The 13,031-nt window shown below is 51.9% G+C and overlaps 1 protein-coding gene across 1 annotated transcript in view; it reads left to right on the top strand.

Annotated features, from left to right (window-relative positions):
• Positions 1 to 13,031, top strand: part of LOC112395784 (receptor-type tyrosine-protein phosphatase N2-like) — a 114,935-nt gene that overhangs the window by 85,385 nt on the left and 16,519 nt on the right. The window contains exons 12-15 of the mRNA XM_024739186.1: positions 467 to 586; positions 1,712 to 1,878; positions 6,785 to 6,838; positions 9,053 to 9,117. Of these exons, the coding sequence (XP_024594954.1) occupies positions 467 to 586; positions 1,712 to 1,878; positions 6,785 to 6,838; positions 9,053 to 9,117 (406 nt within the window). The remainder of the gene's footprint in view (positions 1 to 466; positions 587 to 1,711; positions 1,879 to 6,784; positions 6,839 to 9,052; positions 9,118 to 13,031) is intronic.

The following is a 13,031-nucleotide window of genomic DNA, read 5'->3' as shown; positions in this document are numbered from 1 at the left end:
TTTCAGGGCTGTTTCCGATAGGATGGCAGCTCCACAAAGCAAACTGTTGGTCAAGTCGCACAAACAATGACAAGTGCTGGAAAACGAACACGTCCACTAATTTCTGTTTGTGTCCCACGGAGATGTGGTGTGTCCGAGTCAGGCCAGCCAACCCACTGTGGGACCAGTCGCCTGTTTGTCCTGCGTTACAGACCAAAACGGGGGGAGCCGGGCAGCTGAACATACAACTGAGGAGGTTTTACAAGGTGTGGAACGAGTTTACTAGATTCTCTTTTTAATATTCCACGGAACATGCAAATTATGGGGCCAGCATATTCGGAGATGGGAAAGCAGCTGCAGAGCCCACTGTCTAATGAAAATGAAATGAATCTCCTGTGCACGGAACAGATTCAGACTGTGTCTCCAGGGCACTAACTACGCATGTCATGGGGCTCAGCCACTCACGCCGGTCTCTGTCTGTCTGCAGATGGTGTGGGAGAGCGGCTGTGTGGTCATCGTCATGCTGACCCCCCTCTCGGAGAACGGCGTCAGGCAATGTTACCACTACTGGCCAGACGAGGGCTCCAACCTCTACCACGTCTACGAGGTACTTCCCCGGGTGGCCGCCGTGGGCCGTGGGCTTGGGGGCCATGGGCTGTGGAGGGCGCTGGCGGGCCTGCCCTGTGCGGTCGCCAGCCGCTGTCCCTTGAAGCCTTGCTGTGCAGTCGGTCCCCGTAGGAGGTGTCCACAGGCCCGTGGTCAACAGACACCAAGACCCTCCAGACATCTATGCCATGGGGACTCTGGCAGAAATGGTTTTCATTTTTTTAATTTTATGAATCCAAATTTGGACAGAAAGGACCAAAAAATGACCTCACTGGGTGGTCAGTTGAGCCTGGTTCTGGAAAACAGGCCCCGAGTGGGTCCTTTTTCAGAAAAAAGCCTCTTGACACCGTCCCTAATTCTTAGCATCCCGCCTGCACCCCAGCCCCTGCTGCTCTCCGGTGGTCTGTGTCCACAGTGCTTGGCCTTTTTATCTGAGGGTCCCCTGCAGGCAAGCTCATTTCTCCTGCTGGATTTTTGCCCACATCAGGAAGGAACTAAGGAAACTTGGGCAGTTAAACCAGTACTGGAGTGTGTCCTTTGACCCTGTTTTGCATGAAAATTACTCAGAATGCCAAAGTCCCACAGCAGGACCCACGTTAGAAGCACAGAGGTTCCCCCTAAGCCGGTCGTGGCTTTGGCGTCCCTGCCCTGGGCTTCCAAGCTCAGGGCCCAGCAGCATCTGTGTAAGCCTTTGGTTTCCTCTTTCTACAGCCAGGTGGTGCCTCCCTGATGACATGTCAGTGAGAGTGGAACCTCGTGTGGCGTTTTTGCTCAAAAGTATAATTTTTCTCGGATGATTTTTGTTGAAGGGTTTACATGGCTTAGAAAAGACAGAAATGAATCGTTTGGATTGTAACAGGTTTTTCCAGTAATTTGACTACTATGCCCCAGAGTGACATTTAAAAAACACACAAAAAACAAAAAAACCACCAAGTGATCTTTTGTGTAAACTCCGTTGAAATTGGGAAGGTAGGCGGGGCTGCTCACCAGCATCCCCCGCACGCCACGTGCCCCCGCGGTCCCCACCCCTCTCTCCGCAATGTGGCTCCGCGCTCAGCCGAGCTGGGCCCCCAGCCAACGCCTGTTTCTGCACACACACACCCCCGTCCGCTCTCCCCCCGCCCAGGTGCATCTGGTCTCTGAACACATCTGGTGCGAGGATTTCCTCGTGAGGAGCTTTTATCTGAAGAACCTTCAAACCAACGAGACTCGCACGGTGACGCAGTTCCACTTCCTGAGCTGGTATGACCAGGGAGTGCCTGCCTCCACGAGGTCCCTTCTGGATTTCCGCAGGTAAGACCCACGGCCCGCCGGTGGGGTAGCGTGCTGAGTGCGGACACGGAGAGAAGGGGTCTCCTGGGTCCAAGGGGCCGTTTGCTGTAAGACGTGCCATCTGCTAAGATTTGTATGTTATAAATCTATTTATGTTGTGTATAGGGGAGGGGAGGGGAGATTATGTTGACTCACACATTAACCGTAAGACGCTTTCTAGCTTTAGAGGTGTTAGAATGTGAGGGGGGAATGGGTATCTTAGAATTGTGGAAATGTGGTCATCGTTTTCGGTAAGATTCTTCAAGTGGTGAAGAATCCTAGGGTGTGAATGTCACAGGCTATTGGTGAAGAGAGCCCAGTTTTCGTTTGGGTGCTCAGCTGGTTAGCTATGGCGATGAGAGCTAGGCCCAGATTCTGAAATGGATGACCTTGGATGAACACCTGGCTGGAGTTCCCGCATTACCGTGTATTTGTGGTGCGGTTTGGAAGCTGACAGTTTAAAAATACCTAGAGAGAAAATGAAGGTGTCGAAGGCCACCCATAACCACGTTCTGAGCTTTCTAGAACCTCCCTTACGTTTAGCTGATTGGAAACCTAGCAGGTATGGAAAACAGATAAATATTCAAAACAAGGAATTAGAGAATAAAGGCAAAGTGCCCTTTAAACCACTTTAATTACATGTGTTCGTAAAGTGATTTGTATCTGAACAGTCACAGATACGTAACTCGAGGGAGGTTGAAACGGCGTGTTGTCATAAAGATGGGGTTTCAGGTATAACTCTGGATTTCTTGAATTTGTGTTACAGATTCTTACAGAAGGTTATTTTGATACTATTTCTTTTGCCTTTTAGCCCACTTTGAAAAACAAAACAAATTTCTTTATTTGAATAGCCCTGTGTGTTAAATAGCACGTGAAACAGCTCCAGCAGAGACGCGAGTTTGGCGTCTCGCCTGTCGCCCTGTCCCCCTACCCAGGGAGGCGGAGGGCGCGAGCGGCAGGGGGTCCTGGACGCTCTTGGACAGACCCACTCCATCCCGATTGCCTGACCATCACTTACATTTTCTTAATACGAATTTATTTCTAAAAATCTTACTTAGGGCACATTTCCTGTGATAGACTCTTCAAGAAACAGTCATTACTGGCAAAATGGATGCAGCTACACACACGGCCGTTGCCGTGTTGGTGCTCATCCAGTGTGTCTGTACATATATGCATATGGGCGTGTTTCTAGCTCCATATCCATATATGGAGTTGGACAATACATAACCAACCCTCTGTGCTTACCGTTCGTCAGGAAGAAAAATCTGATTCCCCAGATTCCATTTCTCCAGAGTCCCAGGAGATAGGGCCCGAGAAGGTTTCGGTAAATAAAAAGGAACGCGAACCCCCAGACCCGGTTTTGAGCATCTCGTTAGAGAGAAAGCTGTCCTGCCCTCACTAGCGGACAAGGTTGCTCTCATGTACTACCTGGGCCGTTGGTTCGATCACATTCTCAGAGCACATCGCGCTCAGACACGGATCGCTGCTTTGTGGTTTTCTGTGTCAAGCAGCCCCCACGTGTCAGCCATCGGAAGGTGAGCCGGCTTCTGAAGACACTGGTCATTTCAATGCAGCGGGGCGGCTCGGCTCCCTTTGAACAATAGACCCGCGTTCATTCCCGTTCTGGCCGAGCGCGTTCGTCAGACACCGAGATGTGTAATTAAATATTTCTGGCGCCCAGAGGGAGCACATTTACACTTTAAAGAGAAACTGCTAAGCTAAGAGATAATTAGCATCACATGTGAGGGCTTTGCTGTAGAAGAATTCTCTGTCTCCGCTACTCTCTCACTCCCGGCTGTGTGTAATGACATCCACTAAAGGCTGCTCACTGTAAACATGGACAACCCTTACTTTGCCAGCTAATGAGCGGTGGCCAGTGTCATTTTTGTGACGTTGCAGCTAGTAATATAAGCCCAGTTGCATAGTCACAAAAGTGATCATTGGAAACTGTGACTGTACTGCAGGGACAGAGTGGGAAGCCCCCTTTCTGAGCCTCTAACGACCTCTGACCTTTGCTTGCTGTTGGTTGCATGGCGGTTCCTTCTCACTCAGTGACCCATGGGTTGGTTTGTATTACTAATCGTTCTTTCTCGGTGAATGCCTCCTGTTGCAGTATATACGGTATCCATCTTACTCAATGTCTGCGGCCTCTTGCTTACTGACGATTTGTTCCAGTAAAGTAAAACCAGACAGCTGTGCATTCCTCATCTTCATGAATAATCCACACCTCTCTCTCGGGTCGACCAGATGAACGCTTTGGTGGACCGTGTGATGCTTCTGCTTTTCTCCTTGTGATGCTTTATATGGTAATAACACAAGTACCCGGTTCTGTGTAAATAAAATTCGAAACCATGGCCGCACACTGGATTTCCACTCGCGCCTCCTCGATTGCTTGCGGCCGTTTGTACATAGGTTTAGCACAGGGAGGGGCTGGCATGGGTATTAAAATTACACTGAGACCTTCTCGGGTCCTGCCGAGGCAGCCGGTCACAGCACGCTGGAGAAAAGAACACTTTGAACGTGTCGTACGATAGAGACCAGAATTGCAGTCTGGAGAAGCAAGTCACGGCCAAAGTAGCCAGTAATTTGCTCTTCAGCCACATTTCTTAGCCAGAGAGGTGGCTCCTGCATTTGGCCAGAGGGGGCCTGACCGGCCGGCTGTACATGGAGCACTGCTGGCCTACCGCTTCCCTATGCTGTCCTTTCCTGCAACCAGCACGTTTCAGAGAAGGGCATCTTGTTGTTGTGTTTATTTCTTTTTCAATGTACCTTTCCTGTGCTTGGCCCCATCAGAAAAAATGAGCAAAACCGGGGGATTGACCGAAAGTTGAGTTTAGCCTTTAGAAACACAGACAGGCCTGGCAGGTGGGAAATGTAACAGGGTGTTGGAGGTGCCGAGCTGAGGTGGTTCACACCTAAAAGATTCCGTGACTGAGAAGCGTCCAGGAGAAAGTTCTGCTTGAAGGTGCAAGGCCTGTAAAAGTAGAGCCACCCCGGCTCTGGTCTCACGGGCGAGCAAGCTCCGTGCTACGCACACACACACACACGGTGTGTGCATCGTGCCTGGACACACACGTGTGCACAGGCACACACACGGCCTTCATTGGGCTGGCGGGCTCCCCACTGCTCACGCTGGAGACAAGTCCTTGGGGCCTGGCATCTATTCTGTTGGAGCTAAAGCTCACTGTTGCCTTGACAACCTGACTCGAGAATGGGAGGTTTCAGAAGGAGCTGGTAGATCTCTTTTCCAATCTCTTCTTCTCAAAGGGCTGAGAACTTTCCAGGGATCCTGGCACAGACGTTCCCTCAACTTAATCACTTCCCCTTTCCTCTCCCCTAAACCCTAACACTGGGGTGTAGGTCAAAAGCAAGGATAGGCTCCAGCAGAAGCAGTGCCGTGGCCACGAGGACGCTGGGCTGCCTGTTGTACCCGGGTTTCTGGGTCCTCACCTCCCAGGCTCTCTGAGGTCCGGGTTTGAAGCCTGGATCTCAGCCGGGGAGCAGCCACAGAGCAGGTGCTGCTGCCCCGATGGCCCCGGGCGTGGCCGTCTCCGGGCACATGTTACGTGGACCGCACGGCCACCTCCTGCCACTTCCCTTGTGCCGTTCTGGGGGTGGAGTCTCCCTTCAGAAGCGCCTATTCTGTTCACTCCATAGCGGAAGTAGGAAAGCAACAGAGCTCTGACATTTGGGCAATAAATGTTATTTTATGTGACATTAAAATACCCACTCAGCTCACCCGTCAGCTACAGCACTCGACTCCCTCCCAATCCCACACTGTCTCAGGGGTTTGTAGCAAGAGAACCCGCTGATTGAATTTCCACTTTCAACTATTTCCATGCTGAGCAGACAAGCCTTTGCAGAGAAATGTGACATTTTCCCATTTCCGGCATATGAAGAAAAAGATTTTTCTCTACTGTCATTCTTTTTAAAATTTAACTTCACGTCTTATATCATAGAAATTCACAGTCACAGCATATTTTAGAGCACACCCCCGTCACACGTTATTTCCCTCCAATTAACCAAAATTCTGTCTTTAATTTTCTTTATTTAGAAAGATTTTACTGAGAATTTGGATATAATTTGTAAACATGATTAGTTGTTTCACTGAATTACAAAATATATCAAGCTTATACAGTGAATTTCCTAGCAGTGCTCTGTAGTGATTTAGGATTTGGTTACAAAATCTTAATCTACGCTTCTTGTTAATTTTCATGAATTCTGACCTAAAATCTGCACAACCGAGTTGTTTTAAACATAATCAACGCTTCTTGTTAATTTTCATAAATTCTAACCTAAAATCTGCACAAACAAGTTGTTTTAAACATAATCAGATTTATAAAAATGGAAATATGTGTCTTGGACATAATTGAGGCTTCTCTGTAATTTAGATATCCTTACGAAACTGACAGATCGAGAAGTGTCTTTAAGATGCTGTTTTGAGACATCACAGTAATGTTGCATCCCAATGTGATGTCTAGACTGTAAGAAATGCGGAGTGTAAATTGCAAAACTCAAAAATTTAAGCGAAGAATCTAGACATATCACAACAACAACGGAAGTCAAATTAACTAGAGCAAGGGGTGGGGGGCGGGGAGGCTCACACCGATGGATCTGTTGACCTCAGGCCAGAGTTCATACTTGTAAAGGGAAAAAGAAAGCTGTGAAAATGTAAGAATTGTTTTCAAAGCTCTGTTTAATAATTTAATATTGAAAAGAAAAATAAACCTTTGAAAATGTGTGCATAAATTTGATCTTCTTTGTCAAAACAGGGTATTGCAAAACGCTGTCCAAGAGACGGTCTGTTTGCTTTGGCGTATGGGTTGTTTGGATGGCTGCTACAGAGTCTAGTACATAATCATAACTTCTGTGTCTCTCTTTATTTCAGAAAAGTAAACAAGTGCTACAGGGGCCGTTCTTGTCCAATAATTGTCCACTGCAGGCAAGTACAACTTTTAACCTGGATTAAGAAGTGTTCACTACCTCAAAAGTAACCACTATTAAATATAGGAACTGAACCTCCTGATTGCTTAATAAGTGTATCTAACTGGTACTTCTAAAGGAAACCGAGGATATAAACTTATTTTGTCTTAAACCCTCCTGGGACTGCTGCGCAAACGCTCTGAGACGGTGTGTGTGGTGTGTGGAGGGGTCTCGGCCCAGCACACCTTGCAGATGTTTGGAAACCTGCGCAGAGGCTGGGGCCAGTTATGAACGGGACAGACCTGGAATCAAACAAGTGGCCTTCGGGTGAAAGTTCAGTGGCTCACGTGTCCTCGAGTGGGTTCCCCCCAACCGAGAAGAAAGATCCACTGGAAGAAAACTCCCTCCGAGGGCGAGCTCTTCCCCGAGCTCCCTACCCACCTCTTTTGGTGAAGAAGTGCGCCCCATTGTCTAGAACTGTCTTGCAGAGTATTCCTTTCTGCCTGGGATAAAAAGGAGTCAGGTCTCCAAAGATCAGTCAGGAAGTCTGTGCATGCGTGTGTCTGAGTGTGTGTGTGTCCGTGTGTGTGTACCTGCACGAGTGTGTGTGTGTCTGAGTGTGTGGGTGTGGAATGTGTGTCCGTGTGTGTGTACCTGCATGAGTGTGTGTGTATCTGAGTGTGTGGGTGTGGAATGTGTGTGCCTGTGTGTCCGTGTGTGTGTACCTGCATGAGTGTGTGTATCTGAGTGTGTGGGTGTGTGCTGTGTGTCCGTGTGTGTGTACCTGCATGAGTGTGTGTGTGTCTGAGTGTGTGGGTGTGGAATGTGTGTCCGTGTGTGTGTACCTGCATGAGTGTGTGTGTATCTGAGTGTGTGGGTGTGGAATGTGTGTGCCTGTGTGTCCGTGTGTGTGTACCTGCATGAGTGTGTGTATCTGAGTGTGTGGGTGTGTGCTGTGTGTCCGTGTGTGTGTACCTGCATGAGTGTGTGTGTGTGTTTCTGTGTCGGTCCGTGAGAGAAGACGAGGTGTGCAGAGTATGGTCTGTATCCTCGAGAACTGGACCAGAGCACCGTTAACCCACCCATGGAGAACCGTCTCCAGTTCTGAGGCAGATCTGGGCAGAGCTGTGTGACGTGAGCTGAAGGGACCTGAGGAAACCCTCGGCCGAAGGCCGGTCACTCGGGCGTCGGCGACACTGGCATGGCGGCATCCCCGCCTCTGGAGCGCAGGTGGGCACGGCACAATGCGGAATCATTCTCTTTCCAACCAAGGCTTTTTCCACCGTTTGTCTGAGAGACGTGTTGAGGCCACACTCAGCGACTCTTTGCTGTGAAAGGATAAGCGGCAGGTCCGAGACTGAGAGCGCGGTCACACAGCTCCCCAAGTCCTGAAACGGAGACGCTGGTCTTCTCCTTCAGTTGGCTGACTCTGCCAGGAGTATACATGTAAACACCATCCTCTTACTTACATGCTGCCCATGGGCGTGAGAACGGCCTGCTTGACCTAAGGACCATCTCAGGGCACATGGTGCAGGAGGAGAGATGCAGGGCTACTTCCTCCTAGAAGAGGCACCTTCCTTTTCTCTCACTGGCTATTGTCGAGCCACAATTCAGAACGTTTTTACATCTCGTCCAGGTGGTGATTATTCCCATTACAGCTGGGGGCGAGGGGGGATGAAGAGAGGCTCCGTTGCAGTGACGGGGGACATGTGCACCCCGCTCCTTAGACGGACGGACAGACGGCCCCCCGAGGGTGTGGACACCCGAGACCTGCACCCGTCCTTCTTCCCCTGCTCACAGCTGGCCTCTTGCAGACACTTTGAATACAAATGCCATCAACTCTGACACTGCCGGGCATTTCTTTATTTCATTTTTTTTCTGACAAAATTTGCTGAATCTTTGACCAAAGAGGGGAGAAAAAAGGAAGAAAGGAACAAATCAACACAGGCACAATAGCTAATCCGCACCGCTGTTAGCTCAGGGCTGAAAGCGCTCCAGTCTCCCCTCTGCCCCTCCTCTCTCCCCTCCTCCTCCTCCCCCTCCATTCCCATCCTCCTCCCCTCTCCCACCCTGACCCCCCTCACCCCCTTTCTTTCTCTTCCTCTCCAATTCTCCACCCTGCCCTCCTCTCATGGGCCCCCCTTGAGCACAGAGGCAAGATGCCATCGTTGGCGTGTGGGGAGTGGGGACAGCATGGTGCGTTGTGTCCTCATCTCTCTCCTTCTATTGACAGTGACGGCGCGGGCAGGAGCGGCACCTACATCCTGATCGACATGGTTCTCAATAAGATGGCCAAAGGTAAGACTCAGAGCGGGGCTGCTTTGTTGTGGCTCAGAGCCAGATGGGGTTGCCATGGCAACCTCGGTGCAGTAGTCACAGAAATCCTTGGGGAAAATTAGCCTGGGCCGCAGGAAGGCTGTTTGCGGCAAAGCGCGTTCATTTCTAAGGTCCCTCCTTCGTCACCTCCTCCGCCCGGGGCCGCGCTCTGGCCTCAGCACGCAGTCGGTGACGCGTGAGTGCTCGCTGAGGACGTCCTGGGTTAACACCAGGAGTGAGGAGAAGGCAGCCCTGATCTTCCAGCGTTTCAGCAGCTCAGAATAGCCTTAAATCCTCCCTGTTATTCAAGCTATATCTGCAAAATTCAGAGCCACCTAAAATCTCTTGGAGTGAGTGTCTCTAAAATAGGTCACCTTTGGACGCCCCTTTGTAACATCGTTTTAGCACGTGAATCGCTGTCCGTGGTCCTGGGCCTTTTCCTCCTAAAGACAGTGTCGGGGGACCTGGGGTTAGAGTGCTGTGATCTGAGCACAGACCTGGGATGAGTTCATGGCTTGGGTGGAGTTTAACCCATGAGAGTACAGGGACCAAACGGGGCTGGCGGCTCCCCAAGCGTGGTCCACAGAACAAACCCGTGAGGTGTCCCCTTAGAGGCCAGAGTGCGCTCCATAGTCAACTGGGAGAAGATTCTCTCGGACCCGCCTCTGGGAGAACCACACACGTCAGCAGGGAGACCCTAACCTGACCTGAAAAGGCACTTCCTTGTTCTTGAGATGCCTGTCAGCCTCCAGGGAACTTGGGCAGGAAACACTGCGATGAGTGACGTCTTACAGTCTCCTTCCCACCTGTGAAAACGTCGTCCTCTCTACATTGACACACACTCAAGCACACACGCACACGTGTGTTCTTAGCTAGGACACCCACCTTCCAGGACGCCCACCCTTCATCCTTTGCCTGGCAATAAGAGCAGACACTGATTACAGAAATGGATTTCTATACATTGTCACACCACTGTCAGCAACTCTGAAATAGGCATCTTTCTTACTCCATTTCTCCTGGTTAAAAGAAAAACAGAACACATCTTTAGCCCAGGGATATCGACGTGTGAGGATAAAATAATAGCCATTGTGTTACACACAAGGACTAGAGAGCTTGAGCGTTACCAGCCCTACAGCTAGTAAGCATGTGACCAGCCGGGACCCGGGACTGGCCCCCCTTGGTGCTGCAGGCTCCCTGCCGGCTCCGGGGCGGGGAGGCAGGGGTGCGGGACAGTGGGCCGGGCTCACACCACCAGAGACCGTATTTCACGCCCTGAAGTAGCTCCGAGCTGTGATGTGCAAACAAAGAAACAACGAAGCAAATGCAAATGCTCTGACGGTGCTTTTTAATAACATGTTTTGGCCTCAGATCCAAAAAGCGAACTTTTTTGGTGGAAAGGTCGTTTGTTCCCCGTCCAGTAATGCCGCTGTGTCCCATCGACTGTATCTGTGTCTTCATTTGCAAATGCGCCGTCACTACAGCCGGCAGCCCACAGCGGAATTCCTGCTTCTCCCCCATCCTGCTCCCCTGTCTGCTGTCACATGTAGTGTTTCCCCGTCTATCAAACCAAATGCCTTCCGAGAATGCAGATCCCCTTGCGTGTTTGAGGTGCCACCTTTGCGTGTAAGCAAGTGACACAGGAACCCACTGCGTATACACCGTGTGGCATGGCGCCCGGCTCGTCCCAAGGACAGGCGCCCCAGCGGTACCGGTACCGGGGCCGGGGGGGAGTACCCGGGTGTCCACCCAGCAGGTGTGAGGGCACCTGGAGCGGGACAGTGCCACAGCCCCGGGGGCGGGGCCGACTCCCATCCCGGCTGCCCCCCGCCCCGCCTGCCCCTGGGCCCGAGGTGCCTGCCCCGTCTTGTCAAATCCCACTTGAGGCTCGGCTGCGGCAACAGTGCGAGCCCAGCCATGTGGAACTGACCCGGGAGGGCGGTCTCCAGGCTCTTTCAGAGATTGGTCACCCCTCATTCTGCCCCTGACCTGCTCCCCTCTGCCCGGGGGCCCGCGCTGTGCAATCCCCTGACCCGGGGCCCAGGCTGCAGTCTCGGGACAGATCAAAGGGCAGGGCGGCCCCTCGGCCTGCGAGGTGGGCCTTTCCCAGGCCGCCCCGGCGAGCGGCCGCCGGGGTTTTGTTCTGGGCCAGGCTTGCGGGGCCGGGCGGCCAGGGCCACCTTTGTCTGGCCTGAGAAGCCGGAGGCCCGTACTGCCGGCCCGCGTTGATCAAATGATCAAAGGCTCTGGGCCTGGACACGAAACCTTTCTTCCCATTCCCTTTTTCTTAAAGGAATGAATTGCAGGAGGACCGAAGAATGCCTCTCCCAAGCTCTCCTGCAGCCCGGCGCCTGCGTCGGCCCTGGGCTCTGAGGCTGGCCGGGGACACTCGGGCAGCCCAGCCAGCCACAACCTGGAGCCTGGGCTGGGCACACGGGCTTCGGGGAGTAAAGCCTTTGATACAGCAGGAATCATAAGGGGCTTTCGGCACCGTCTGGTCTGTCAGCGAGCAGACAGGATGCGGTTTGAAGTCTGAGTTGGGGGGGGCTGGTTCTCTGCCCGGGTTTGTGGCGGGAAAGTCAGGGGTCAACCTGTAGAATTCTTCCACACATTTTTCCTGTGGCTGCGAACACACGTCTAACTCAGGCTAATATTTTGGGTCAGAATCAGGGTTTGGTAGCATTCCTCTCTCACCTAGAAACTGAGCTCAAGCGTAGCAATGTTGGTTTTGCAGCCGAGATATTTTCCAAGCTTGTGCCTTTTACGTTTTTGTCCGTGACCTCTCTTTGCCCAGGGTTTTTCATATTTCACCACAATTTTCAAACAAATGGAGAGCGCCAGGCGGATGGTGGGGCTTCCTGAGGATCACATGTGCTGGGTCACCTGGAGGTGGCCTCACTGGCTGTCCCTCACCGGGGGCCACGGAGGAAGCCCCACCTCTGGGAAGCTGGCCGTGCCACCCTGAGCCTCCTGGCTCCTGGGGTGTCCGCAGCCCTGGACTGTCCTTGGGGGCCCGTTCCTTTCGTTCGGCAGGAACTGCAGCAGGACTGGGATTTCATGGTATGACATGGGGTGCCAGCCCGAGTCGGCAGGTGCGCCTGGAGATGCCTTTTAAGCTCGCGTCGGCCGCGAGTTCGTCCTAAGCGGTCTCAGCACGGAGTGTGAAGGGATGTGCAGTGCCCACGTGGCTGTCTGTCCAGCTCCGGGTCTCCATCCTCAGGAAGCTCGTCGTCTTTACTGTTTCCCTGTCACATGGTGGCATCAGTAAGCATCTCCTCGTGCAAGGGGATGCGTCATCTCCATCGTACCTCCTGTGTCTGTGAATCTGACAGCTCTTGGGACCTCACATGAGTGGAATCAGACAGTTTGTGCCCTTCTGTGCCTCGCTTATGTCACTGAGCACCATGTCCTCAAGGTTCACCGTGTTGGAGCCGGTGGCAGGATTTCCTTCCTGGCTGAGGCTGAATGACGTTCCATTGCAGGGGTGGGGACCACGGGTAGCTGATCCGTCATCCACCTATAGACACTCGGGTCGCTTCCACCTTTCAGCTGTTGAATTAATGCTACTATGATCGTGGGTGTGCAAACATCTCTTTGAGCTGCTGCTTTCAATTCTTTGGGGTTATACACCCAGTGTGGAATTGCTGGATCGTATGGCAGTTTTATTTCTAATTTCTTGAGGACCCTCCGTACTGTTTTCCACAGCAGCTGCACCGTTTTCCATTCCCACCAACAGTGCATAAGGAAGAGCTCCAGTTCCCACACCCCCTTCAACACTTGTGTCATTTTCTGGGGTTTTGATAGTAGCCATCCTCATGGCTGTGAAGCAGCATCTCACTGTGGTCTTGCTTTGCATTTTCCTAAGGACTAGAGATGTTGAGCACCTTTTCATGTGCGTG

Source organism: Neophocaena asiaeorientalis, unplaced genomic scaffold, assembly GCF_003031525.2.
Source record: "Neophocaena asiaeorientalis asiaeorientalis breed wild unplaced genomic scaffold, Neophocaena_asiaeorientalis_V1.1 scaffold145, whole genome shotgun sequence".
Lineage (NCBI taxonomy): Eukaryota > Metazoa > Chordata > Mammalia > Artiodactyla > Phocoenidae > Neophocaena > Neophocaena asiaeorientalis.
The sequence above is the reverse complement of the archived record's forward strand: the minus strand, read 5'-3'. Positions and strand labels throughout refer to the sequence as shown.